Source organism: Trachurus trachurus, assembly GCF_905171665.1.
Source record: "Trachurus trachurus genome assembly, chromosome: 8".
Lineage (NCBI taxonomy): Eukaryota > Metazoa > Chordata > Actinopteri > Carangiformes > Carangidae > Trachurus > Trachurus trachurus.
The window spans coordinates 8721175-8735042 of NC_139905.1; the positions used below are offsets into that span (position 1 = coordinate 8721175).

Here is a 13868-nt window from a genome sequence, read left to right on the forward strand (position 1 = left end):
TAAAAACACATTTTCCTGAGCTGAGGCCTTGTATAGGCTCTTTGGGTCTCTTGTCTTGGCTTGCACCTATTGTTTTTTTGTCAATGTATTTTAATATGTCCCATGTTATTCTTTATTGGTGCGAAATAAACTAAAACTAAAACATAATTTAATTTACAACCGAACATGAACACACGTCCTTGACATCAGTCTGACAACAGGGCGTCTGGTTACCTCCTTGTTATGAGATACTGTTTGATTATTAATGATTAGTGTGTGTTGTTTTGTGATTGGCTGAAAGGAGTTATTGCTTATTAGCTACAGATGGTTTTTATGATTGAGACACATCGGTGGAGTCTGAAAAAATCCACACAACATAAATAAATGCAGCATTTACTGTATGTTTTTGATGAAAATTGCTAATCATGTTAAATACATATATTTGTGGATTTCAATTTTCTATATATATAAGACATATTTGTTTGTGCATCAGAAAAAACACTTTTGTGAACTTTCTGAATGTATATGTGGATTTTTTTTTTTTTTTTACATTTATTTAAAACAAAAAATATTTTTGTGTGCATTAAAAAATCTTTTCAATACACATGTGATTCAATAAGAACTGCATCTCCTCACCACTGTTTACTTTGCACTGAATACAGAGGTGCACAGGTGTTTCCTATTGAGCTGCATGGTGAGTGTGTGTATTAATAATAATAATAACAATTAAAAAAATCACACAGTCAAGTGCAGTGCGTCAAATTTGTCCTCACTTGTCGACACGTCGTCTCTCATCTCATCCATCTGGTGTCGTCCAGGCCTGTCGGCGCTCTGCAGGAAATAATAACGCATCATGTGACGCTCATCTGTCGAGCTGAATCACACGCTGCTGTCTCCGTTTAGTCCAGGTCCAGCTGTGAATGTTTCCTCTGCATTTATTATATTATTATATTATTATTATTATATCATTGTTGTGTTTGGGGAATAATAAAAACCAGTTTGGACTCTCAGTGTTCAAGTCTGCAGTGTCTTTAATCTAAAAAAAAAGATAAATAACAAGGAGTTTGTGCTTCAAGAAACATCATATAGTATATAGAACTGTAAATGCTTTAAAAGGCATTACATTCAGCTCGTGGCTGGAAACGTCAACATCTGTATGTGACTGTGACCGACAGCTCCCGTCCCCAGTGTTATCTATCCACTGTGTGTTGGCACTTTCAGATAAACACATCTGGGACTTTTAGTGAAACCATGTGATGTGACCACGCCACAGAAAAACAGCTGGAACAGAAAGTCTGAACGTCTTTTTAACAGAGAGAAAACCGAGCGAAGCAGCCGCGATGGAAACAAAACTTCTACGATTTTTAAAAATGTACAAGAAGAACCTTTGATTGTTTTTGTGTTTCGCTTGTGAAACCCTCTTCATGATCCAGTGTCACACTCGCCACACACACACGCTCTGCTCGTCCACGTCTGCAGGTCAGGACGTGGTGGACGATGAGATGAAAGTCACATGTTACTCGTCAACAGGAGGCCTTTGATATTAGTTTTCATCACACACTGAAACAACAGGGGAGCTATCACTGTTTACACTCATAGTTATGACACTGACTTGACGTATGGCTCTTAAAGGAATAGTTCACCAAAAAATGAAATTCAGTCATTATTGACTCACCCTCATGCTGATGAATACTCCGAAGTAGTTTTTTAATTCCTGAAAGTGCATGAGGATACCAGGAGGGGGGTTCGTCAATAGCGCCCGACACAAAAAGGTTCATAAAACTACACAAAAACCATTTAATCTTCCTCCATACTGCTCGTCCGCTGCAATCCAAGTGTCCTGAAGGGATATAGTCCAGAGTTTACTCGAAACAACGTCATTTAGGACATTTTTACAGCCTAAACAGTCCTGTATTGAATTTTCTTGGGGCGCGCTTTCACGTTCACACAATGAATAGATTCAATACAGGACTGTTTAGGCTGTAAAAATGTCCTAAATGACGTCGTTTTGAGTAAACTCTGGACTATATCCCTTCAGGACACTTGGATTGCAGCGGACAAGCAGTGTGGAAGAATATTACAAGGTTTTTTGTGTCGGGCGCTATTGACTCTCATATAAAGTTTTCGTTGGACTACGAACCGGCCTCCCGTGTCTCCAGATGCACTTTGAGGAATACCAAACTACTCCGGAGTATTCATCAGCATGAGGGTCAGTCAGTCAATAATGACTGAATTTCATTTTTTGGTGAACTATTCCTTTGATGTAACCAACACTCTATAATATATTATGAAAATAATTTCAGTCACAAATAAATGATTAAAATCTCTCTCTAAACTGTAAATGTGCAATTCTTATACAAAGTGAAAGTAGATAAATCTTCACACGTGAAACATGTTAGTTTGTCCTCGGCGTTTGTTTTTCAGCTCGGTCTCCGGTCGACCGCCTGACGCCTGTACGGTACTGTACTGTGCGTGTATAAGTCTGTGTGCGCTTCGTTGTTTGACACGTGTTTCAACAGTCTCTGGACCGGAGTGATCTCGGCGAGGGCGGCGAAACGGGAGGCACTGAGCCCTCGGCCACGCGGGAGGAGCAGCTTCCCACGCTGCTCAGCACGGCAGCGTCTGAACGGGACAGAGGAGGTTTCTCTTTAAAAAGGGAGGAAGGGAGGAGGTGACAATCTGGGAGGGGAGGTGGAGGAGGAGGGGGGGGGGGGAGTGTGTGGTCGTCCCGTCCAAAAGGACCAGGCTTGTTGTTGTGGGAGCTGATGGCGGCTGGTTCCTCTAGCTGCCGGGCAGGACGGGGTCGGACACGTGCCTCTGGATCTCCTGCAGCTCTGTGGGCGTCTCCAGGTGCTCGGGGAGCGACGGGAAGCGCTGGCTGCCGCATAACAGTCCGGGAAGGTCTTGGACCCCCGACAGCTGAGGGGGGGCGAGGCTGAGGGAGGCGGGCAGGCGAGGGGGGTCCGTCTCCGGAGACATGGACATGGTGTCGTCCGAGGCCACAGTGAGGTGGATCCCGCTGGACAGGGAGTCCTTGGATTTGTGCTTGAAGTCAGAGTCTGGACTCTGGACCGAGACACAGAGACACAGAGAGACAGAGAGACAGAGGTTCAGTCACACATAGAGACGTCACGATAATAGATTTCTTTGGTACGATTATTGTCAGAGAATTAATCACGGTATTGCGATTATCACGATTATTATGCATTAATTAATTTCACAACACTATTAATATGTAAAATCAAATATAGTTAAAATATGCATTACTAATTATAAAATATTTTAAATATCTATTAAAATATGACCAATTATTAATCCGCCAGGGGAAGTGTTTGAAATATTCAAGTCATTAATTGTCATTGATACCAAATATTTAAGTTAATTTTAATCTTTTTTTTTAGATTACAAATGACACTCTAGCATTTAAATTCCTACCAATTCAATGCTACATTACTTTGGCGCACATCTGCCGATACGGTTTATACATAATCTTTTTTTGGAAAGTGACGGTATTTAGGAATCTTTGAGATCAATTAATTGTGGCGTTTAATTGTGAAAATAAGTAATTGTGACATCCCTAGTCACACAGAGATATGGAGGTAGTTTACAGCTACGACAAATCTCTAGGAAGAACACAATATGTGATTGTGAACAGCGGACAGAAAAAAAAGACATAAAATAATAAAAAATGTCAAAATAAATTCATTTTGGTGATGAAAAATGCTTTTTCTGTCTGTTTATTCATTTCTGTATTTCTGCTTTTAGTTATTGCTATAAAACTGAACTTCTGCCTTTATAAATTTATACTTATTTAACTTTATTTTGTCCTTCCTACGTCTGTGGGAAAAAAATTGGAAAATTAAATGAAATTTCCATGTTTGACGTAAAGTAAAATGACACATGGTTCTGTTTTATGCAAAATAATACACACACAAGGAACAAAACCACAGAGCAGCTGTTCCCACAGACAAATCTCACTGTTTTGGCAGACGGCAATCAATCCCATAATAATATGGAAGCCAAATAATGACTTCTACTATATCGAACGACATTCAGGACTGAACTGAAAGCAGGAGAAACACATAGAAAGCTCCACTTTATTTTTGCTTTTTGTTTTTTTGGCGCTTTTAATATATTTTGAGATCTATTATTTCATTTTTCTTGTTCTTTTTTTTTCACCATAACTGTATTTTCCTGCTCTGCTTGTAAATTATCTTATCCACGACCACAGATTGGAGCCACTGGCAAAGATTTTGAATGATTTGAATTCCCCTATGTGTTCAAGAAACATCTTTTTATTGCTGTCATATTTGTGCTTTCAATAAATCAGTGTTACACCCGGAGTTTAATATTGATTCATGTCTGTTTAAACATCACCTCTGATCCTTTTCTATATAACAGAAAATACAAGACACTGATCATGGTGAATTAATGAGGACATGTAGAAAAAGTACAGGAAAAGAGGCCAAAACTATTTCATCAAATATGAGAGGATTTCCAGGCCTGTTGAGTAAGAATGAGTTCATTTATTTTCCTCTGACTCTATTCATTTTATTAAAGATTTAAACAGTTATAATTAACACATTTTACTGAAATCAATCCAATACGAGTCTGAAAATCTGCGGCGACAGCGTTGACGACTGTATAAGTGTGTTAATTAAAGTCAAACCCAACCTGCAGCAGTGAGGCAGTGCTGTCGGTCTGTGCTGGCTGCACCGGGGGAACAGTGTGGATTGTGGGAGCTCCCGTGGTGTAGAGGGCGGTGGGGTGAGGCGGGTGAGGCGGGTGAGGGCTGGGGGACACGGCGCTGTAGGCCGGAGGCACGGGCGCCATCTGCCTCTGGAGGAGCTGCAGGATCACGTTGATATCGGCCGTCATCCGGGTCTCCAGCCTGGAAGAAGAGGAGGAGTTTATCAGAATATACTGCAGGTCTATCAGAGGAGAGTTGGAGGAAAATGAATCAGCCCATTGCCATAATCTCTATAGTCATAACAGTAGGTTTGTTACCTTTAATTGTCAGTGCGAGCTATTTTTAGAACGGCGGAGCAGAGCCGTGAGCTGCTCAGAGCTACGCTACGGAGGCTCATGGGATTTGCGCATTCACCACGCTATGAGATAATAACAGAACGTTACGAGACCGAGTTGTTTTAGAGGTAAATACAGAGACTGCTTGCTGTAAAACTGCCCCCAACGGGAACGCACATCAGCGGTTTTGCATGAATTTACCTCTAAAACAACTCTGTCTGGTAACGTTGTGTTATTATCTCATAGCGTGGTGAATGTGCAGGTAACAACTTGTCCACCAGAGCGTTTTGGAGTTGTTGGATTGTGTATTTGATGAGGAAAACCAAGAAATCCCATGAGCCTCCGTAGCGTAGCTCTGAGCAGCTCGCGGCTCTTCTCCACCGTTCTAGAAATAGCTTGCACCGACAATTAAAGATAACAAACCTACTGCTATGACTATAGGGATTATGGCAATGGGCCAAATTGCCAAAATGTTGAACTATCCCTTTAAGATTGTGTTTTGTGTTTTTAATCATAACAATAAATAGTTTAAAAAATGTATCAGTAATTTTTTTAATCAATTACTAGACATTTCAGGCGACCCCACATGGGGTCCCGACCCCAAGGTTGAAAAACACTGGTCTAAGTGGTCAACCTACTATGCAGAAATGAATTAAAATGTGGTTGTTGCAGCCGTGGTTATCCTGTTTCTTTTTTCCCTTTGTCCATTTGCTTTTTTGCTTTTTGTTGTTTGAGGTATGTTTATATTTTGTAGTTTATGTGAATATGTAATCGTTTTGTTTTTCAATATTGAAAAAAAAAAAGAAGAGAGGAGGGAGATGAGCCATCAGCGGTTTATCTCCATGGTGATAAAAGACACAAATGAAACTTCATCGACTCATCTGCTCTTTCACACTCGTCCACTAGGCTTCTCTCTCGCTCCGTCTGCAGTATCACACACACACACTCTCTCTCTCTCGTCCAAGGAATCACCTTTGAGTTTACAACATCATTTTCTCACATTTTCCACTCTCACCTTTGACTTTTTCTTATCTTTACTCATCTTTCCCCCTCTCCCTCTCCCTCTGCCTCCTCTTTCTTTCATTCTTTCTCTCTTTCATAGGCTACACATTAGTCATGCAGTTCACACCTCGCCCTCCCCCGGCCGGGAGCTCATAGTCAAACACCACAGGAGGGAGGAAGTCAAACACACATGATGTAAAAGCAAACAATAGTCACTGGGAGCTGATAACGAAAGCCTGAATGTGTTACTCCAGCAGCATGTGGGGGTATAGCTCAGTGGTAGAGCATTTGACTGCAGATCAAGAGGTCCCCGGTTCAAATCCGGGTGCCCCCTCTTTTTCCGTCGTTCATATTTAGACGCATAAAAGCGACTCACCGGTTCAACTGGGACTGCAGCAGCTCCAGTCGGGACTCCAGCTCGCTGGGCCGGTCCTCGGCGCACGGCGGCGGGTGGAAACTGGCTCTGGCCAGCGACGCTCGTCTCTGGCTCTCTGAGAACTGACTGGATCTGCGTCCGGGCCAGTACCCGTACAGACCCGGCACCGCGATGGGAGCCGCCGCTGCACAGAACAAACACATTAAGGCCTTGTCTCATCTCTGAAATATTTAGTGCAGCTTTTACTCAGCTCTGCTGCTTTTTGCAGAAGTAGAAGCTCTGCTTTTACTTTTATTCTCCAGTTTCTGTTCCAGTACTGGCAGGGTTGAGCTCATGTCTTCATGCAGTTTCTTTATTCTTAGCCTATTTATTTATAGATTTATAGATTTATTTATTCATTCATTTATTTATTTCTCCTGTCGGCCAGTCTTGTTGTGTATGTTATTTTGTGTATATTTGTCTACAACACTTGAAGCCACTGGCTCGTTGTATTCTTCTTTTTACAATGACAATAAAGCTTCTATCTATCTATCTATCTATCTATCTATCTATCTATCTATCTATCTATCTATCTATCTATCTATCTATCTATCTATCTATCTATCTATCTATCTATGTCTATTTCTTCAACTAACATAAGCACAGGTGTAAATCCTCTTTGCAGAAGAATAATAACTTTTTCTTGGGTTTCATTTACGTACGTTTTGTTAAATGCATTTTCATATTAGTTTACATGCGTGTTTTTATTGCATTTATAACATTTATTCACATGTGGATTCTGGACTTGAGGTTGCAGTAAATCCTGTGTCCATGTTGCTCCGAGGTTTGATGACTCCACACGATTCAAAGAGGTCAAGGACAGAGTTTCAGCTCATGAGTATTTCTTCCTTTGTGTCCTCAATTTTCTCAGTCGCTTTGGTGCTTTTCTCAGATCAGAATGAAAATTTTGATACATGTCCAAAAGCATTTGTAATTTGTTCAGAGGAAGGAGAAATTGCTACTATGATGTGCACAAATGACTAAATGTTGTGGAGGTTGAACTAATAGTTATGAGAATTTTCACTCTGATCTGAGAGAAGCACCAAAGCGACTGAGAAAAACTTCTGTGACCGTGTTTCAGCTCATGAGTATTTCTTCCTTTGTGTCATCAATTTGAATTTACACTGTATTTATAAGGAGAAGCTCAGATTTCATACAAGCTTTAACTGAAGACATATGTCACCGACACATCTGGAGAGAGGAGGGGGCAGCTGATAAAGACGTAGCGAGTCCAGATCGTATTACTGCAAAACTACAGTTTTATTTGGCAGGTAAAGAATGTAAAATCCTAAATGAAGTGAAGCACCACGGAGAAGCCCAGAGTGTCGAGTGTTTACCTGAGAACGGCGGCCCACCCAGATCCACGGGCGGCCCCATCCCGGCCGAGGGTCCGCTGTGGGGCAGGATGTTGACCACCGCTGGGGGGTAGTCCCTGGTGTCGCCCCCGGGGGGGTAGAGCTCCGCTTTGCTGTGTCCCATGGGCTTCATCTCCTCGTCGCTGGACTGGGAGCAGATGCTGCCGCTGCTGCAGAGCTCGTCCCAGCGCGAGGCGGACATCGTGGTCCGGTGGTGGTTGGACAGCGGACAGGACTGATCGGGGTACGAGTCCTCGCGGTCCATCCCGTCTGCACACACCACACACACAGTCACAGGGGTTAGAGATAAGACGTCCAGCTGAAGTTAGTTAGTGAACTATGTAACTGTCAATTACACAGGGGATCGAAATTACGTTTCCCCAATGTGCAATTACTGTAACATTCAACACCAACACTTTTAATTTTGTTAAGGGGGAACGGGTAATTTTGTAATGAATATTGTATTTTTATATTGTCCCTGGATTTTTATTGTGTGTTGGTGGAGTGACACCGAAATAAAGCTTATCTATCTATCTACATTTACCACACACATATAACATAAAAATGAACACAGACATCAACGATATTTAAAAAATAAGCACAGATATGCAGACAGACAGACAATACAAGACAATGGCCTATGATATTGTGATGTAATAATAAAGTGCAATATGAAAGTGCAACCTGCAGGAGTGTGTCGACCTCCTGAAGCCCCCCCCCCCCCCCCCCCCCCCGCTCACTCACCTGGCCTGTTTCGGCGGCGCAGGGAGCTTCTCCGATGCCTCGTCCGGCGGTAGCCACACTCAGAGTCCCTGCCCGGGGTTGGCTGGTTTATTCTATCTGCCTGAGACAGATCAGCGTCAGTAACTCAGAAACACACACCAGGAAACATCCTTACACATACACCTACAAACCATTGATCTATAATATATTTAATTTTGAATTTCTTTTTTGGAGAATTTCTGCACAAATAAGATGAATAACTAACTATTTTTTTAACTTTTAAAACTATTTTGAAAGAATTATGAATCCAATTCAGAGTATTTACAGCACGAAGGTTGTTACTGTAACAGCAAGAAAAAATAAAAAAATACAATATTACTAAACCTCTACAGTGAATATAATGGTGATCAAAATCTTAAGAATTAGATGATCCTTTCATGGGTCAAATAAGAAAGACATAGCAAAGTACATTACCACATGAAGTTATATATTTTATCATTAGAAAACAACAAAACAGCAACAGCACAATAAAACACTGTGCATATATCAATTCATTACAAGCTTTCAGTCATTGTGACCTTCTTCAGGCATATTTTATCATTAAAAATTCAAATTTATTATAAATAGACAGGTGAAAAATAAAAAGTTTGAGCACTGAAGTAGAAGAGATAATCTCAGATTGCTAAAAGTACAATCGTCATGATTTTATCACCTGAAATTTAGCTTTTCTTTGTGTTTGTAGGTAGTTATGTAACTATGAACTAGTCTCAAAAGCAGAAGAAAATTAATTATTAAATTGATAAATCATTTTAAACCTGGTCTCATAAGTAATAATAACAATCAAATGAATAGATATGATTAATAAATTTCCTTCTGGACGCTAGGGGTTGGTTTTTATTAGGTAGGACATTAATTAAGTGTAATTATGTTACAGTAAACTGTCCTTATTCATAACTGGTTCCCTGTGTGGATGAAGTATTCAGTGTGTGACAGCGCCCTCTGGTGGCACTCACATCTCTCAGGACGAATGTGATTTCCAAGTTGTTCCAGAACGCGTCCGCAAAGTCGGGATACATGTCCAACACCTCGAGCAGGTCGTCTCTCAGGATCTTGTGAAGGTCGCAGTAGGTCAACGCTCGGACGTCGGCGCTGGACTTCCCCGGTCTCCCGTAGAGACTGATGGGTTCGCCGAAGATGTCGTTCTTTCCTGAGCGAGAGAAAGAGAGAAAGAGAGAAAGCAGGAAACAGAGGGGAAAAATGAACTATTTATGGGGATTTGTGAATCGATAGATGGTGAATCAGTCAACTGCAAGTTATAGTGCAAACATTTCAGTGACAACAATAATCTGATGGATGAATCTCATCCAAAACAAATGAAAAGCGCAGCGCTGCAGTGACACTGATCCTGAGCAGAGCTGCACTTTAACGGTCCTCTCACACTCGGCTGAAAGAGAGAGTGACCTATGCAGCTGGGCTCTGAGTGCTCGGGCCTATTGATGATCAATGACACTGTGGAATGGAAGTGGAGCTGTGCCCAAACACCTCTGGCAACACAACACATAGAGATCTCTGTGTGTGTGTGTTGTGTGTGTATGTGTGTATTTGTGTGTGTGTAAAGGGCAGTGTGAGTTGTGGCTTTGTGGGGAAAAGAGCCGACAGAAAAGGTTGCAAGAGAAAAATCACAAAATGTCAGTTAAATGTTATAATTTCAGTCAAACTCTTAACAAAAAAATCTTCCTCCTGTTTTCTGCATTGTGAAGCTTTTCTTGGTAATTGTTGATCACTACTATTGATTCTTCTCCCCATAAAGTATACATTAATGAACTGTAATTGATCATATGCAACCCTGCAGGGCTCCAGACTGCAGCTAAATGAGCCAGTGCACGAAAGTTTTTCATCTACTTGCACTTGTGCAACAGTAAAATTGAATACAGTTGTTTAAAGGGATAGTTCAACATTTTGGCAAATTGGCCCATTGTCATAATCCCTATAGTCATAGCAGTAGGTTTGTTACCTTTAATTGTGGGTGTAAGCTATTTTTAGAACGGCGGAGCAGAGCCGCGAGCTGCTCAGAGCTACGCTACGGAGGCTCATGGGTTTTCTTGGTTTCCCTCATCAAACTCATCAAATACACAATCCAACAACTCCACAACGCTCTGGTGGACAAGTTGTGACCTGCACATTCACCACGCTATGAGATAATAACAGAATGTTACCAGACAGAGTTGTTTTAGAGGTAAATTCATGCAAAACCGCTGATGCACGTTCCCATCAGGGGCAGTTTTTCAGCAAGCAGTCTCTGTATTTACCTCTAAAACAACTCTGTCTGGTAACGTTCTGTTATTATCTCATAGCGTGGTGAATGTGCAGGTCACAACTTGTCCACCAGAGCGTTTTGGAGTTGTTGGATTGTGTATTTGATGAGTTTGATGAGGGAAACCAAGAAATCCCATGAGCCTCCGTAGCGTAGCTCTGAGCAGCTCACGGCTCTGCTCCGCCGTTCTAAAAATAGCTTGCACCGACACTTAAAGGGATAGTTCAACATTTTTGAAAATTGGCCCATCGCCATGATCCCCCTAGTAATAGCAGTAGGTTCGTTACCTTTAATTGTTGGTCCAAGCTGCTTTTAGATCGGGGGAGAAGAATACCGAGCGGCGCAGCTACACTACGGAGGCTAATGGAATTTCTTGGTTTTGCTCATCAAACTCAGCAAATACACAACCAAAAAACTCAAAAACGCTGTGGTGGACAAGTTGTGACCTGCACATTTACCACGCTATGAGATAATAGCGGAAAGTTAAGAGAAGTGAAGCAAATACTCGGAACTACTTTCTTCAGTGAACCACTGGTCGGAGGGACACAGTGTGCGCACCTCAGCCAGACGTATCTGCAGTAAACAGGCGCTTTTGAAATCACTCCGCCGAGCAGCCGTCTATAGTGTAAAGTCCGACTTTGCCTCTAAAACAACTCCATCTCGCAACTTTCCGCTATTATCTCATAGCGTGGTAAATGTGCAGGCCACAACTTGTCCACCACAGCGTTTTTGAGTTTTTTGGTTGTGTATTTGCTGAGTTTGATGAGCAAAACCAAGAAATTCCATTAGCCTCCGTAGTGTAGCTGCGCCGCTCGGTATTCTTCTCCCCCGATCTAAAAGCAGCTTGGACCAACAATTAAAGGTAACGAACCTACTGCTATTACTAGGGGGATCATGGCGATGGGCCAATTTTCAAAAATGTTGAACTATCCCTTTAAAGGTTACAAAGCTACTGCTATGACTATAGGGATTATGGCAATGGGCCAATTTGCCCAAATAATGAACTATACCTTTAATACTCAAAGAATCTGGAATCTGTCATTACAGGTGGAAGGCGAAGGTGGATGAGGATCATGAATGAAAAGGAAAGGTGAAAATTAGCTTTACAAGTCGATTTGTGCCCTTAAATCTTCTGTTTGTGCTCCTAAAATTTTAAATTTGAGGCCACTGTGCTCCTGGTAAAGAAAAAAAAAAAAAAGTTAGTCTGGAGCCCTGCTGTGGCGTGCAGCTCACCCAGTATGGCCACCACCACGTCGTCCCTCAGGATCTCTATGGAGCCTCTGGAGATGAAGTAGAGGGCGGTGAGAATGTCGCCGCTGTGGACCAGGGTGTCGCCCGGCGGGGCGTGGGTGGTCTTGAACCTCATGGCTAAAGCCCGCAGGCAGCCTTTGTTGGCGCCGCGAAACGCTTTGCAGTTCTGCAGCAGGCTGCGGTTCAAGTGGAGGCAGATGTCGGCCTGAAGACACTCGGGGAAACCCTTCAGAACCTGCAGGGGCAACAAGAGGCCACAGGGTCAGTTGGAATAATCCTCCTCTATAATAATAATAATAATAACAATACATTTATTTAGTATAGCACCTTTCACAGAAATAAAATTCACAAAGTGCTTCACAAGAAATAAAATTCAAAGTGCACTACATACGATATAAAATTGAGGAAAAGACCATTACATTTTTCTTCTTTTTTTGTCACTTATCTTCACAAAGGTGATGACTGATGGGACAATCCACAATAAACACAGACAACCCTGAACCACAGATAGAAAAGACCCTAAAGAACAGATTCTGGGCATTTCAAGTAGAGATAAATGCCAACTTGAATAGATAGACGGGTCTTCTATCATTTGCCCTTTAAAGCTTTAAAGCCAAGTGTTTCGTCTCAGATTACAAAGGGACAAAGGTGATGCCCTCTGGGGAAAATGGAGCACCTATATTACAAGAAGAAGTGATAACCAGCCTTAATGCTTTGTATATTTTGGTTTTAAGAAAGACTATGACCATGTTGTTGTAATCTATGTGACATATGACCGACTCGCAACCCCACGGTTCCCCCATGTTTTGTTCACGAGTGTTCACACGTATGTGTGCAACTGTATATATATGAATATGTGTATGATTATTTAGTCATACGGGTGTAAGCGAACATGTGTACTCGCGATATCACGTGCACAGACTTACAGACATATATGTACATATGCTTTTGTTTTTTTTCTTCTTTTTTGTTGTTTCTTTTGTGTCTATAAGGGCACAACATGGCAAGCATTTGTATTATTTAGCCACATCATATTATACCCATACCTACTTTTGTCCGTTACACTGATGCTACCAATGTTTTGTGCAAAAAAATGTGAAAAATAAAGTTAAAGGGACAACGAGGAGTTTTGGAAAAGCGAAGCGTTTTCACACTACATTTATGAGCCTCCGCGCACCGTGAAATTCTTTGACCGGCGCAAGACAAACTCATGTTTTCATTCATCAAGAATTAAAGTCAGAGGTTCGAAGACGATCAGATACCGTCGTAGTTCTGACCATAAACGGCGATTCGGCGGCGTTATTCTCATGACTCGCCATGAAACCGAAAGTAAAGAAACACTGGTCGGCTCGCCCAGCATTTCCACCACCACTAATAATAACAAAGTAACGATAGAGACAAAACGATATATTTATCGAAAATGGGCCCATTAACAAGTGTGGGTAACGTAGATTCATCCACATTAACGTGAGACTTTTTTATAACCAAATAGAAACTCCTCATTGTCCCTTTAAAGCCAAGTGTTCCCATATAGGAAAATGAAAAGGTGCATAAAACAGAAGCTGAGGGGTGAGAGGAGAGGAGCAGTTTGTCAGATTGATTCAGCAGCAGCAGCAGCAGCAGCAGCAGCAGCACAGTGATGATCTACTCTCACAGCTAAACGCTGCTGCAGCTCTGTGGCTGCGTCATGCTCCAGTGGCATTAGGAGCCCGAGCACAAGCAGCGATGTGACGCACATCACCGCTGCAAACTGGGCCTCATCATTTATACGTTTAAATAAAAGGAGAGGATCATGCAGACAAAA

General features: G+C 41.8%; 1 protein-coding gene across 1 annotated transcript in view; it reads right to left on the reverse strand.

Annotated features, from left to right (window-relative positions):
- Positions 1-2760: 2760 nt before the first annotated feature.
- kcnh6a (potassium voltage-gated channel, subfamily H (eag-related), member 6a) overlaps positions 2761-13868 on the reverse strand; it is a gene marked incomplete at both ends in the record, with an annotated part of 41058 nt that continues 29950 nt past the window's right edge. The window contains 7 exons of the mRNA XM_083977851.1: positions 2761-3045; positions 4654-4870; positions 6383-6566; positions 7759-8046; positions 8521-8620; positions 9513-9706; positions 12047-12299. Of these exons, the coding sequence (XP_083833977.1) occupies positions 2761-3045; positions 4654-4870; positions 6383-6566; positions 7759-8046; positions 8521-8620; positions 9513-9706; positions 12047-12299 (1521 nt within the window). The remainder of the gene's footprint in view (positions 3046-4653; positions 4871-6382; positions 6567-7758; positions 8047-8520; positions 8621-9512; positions 9707-12046; positions 12300-13868) is intronic.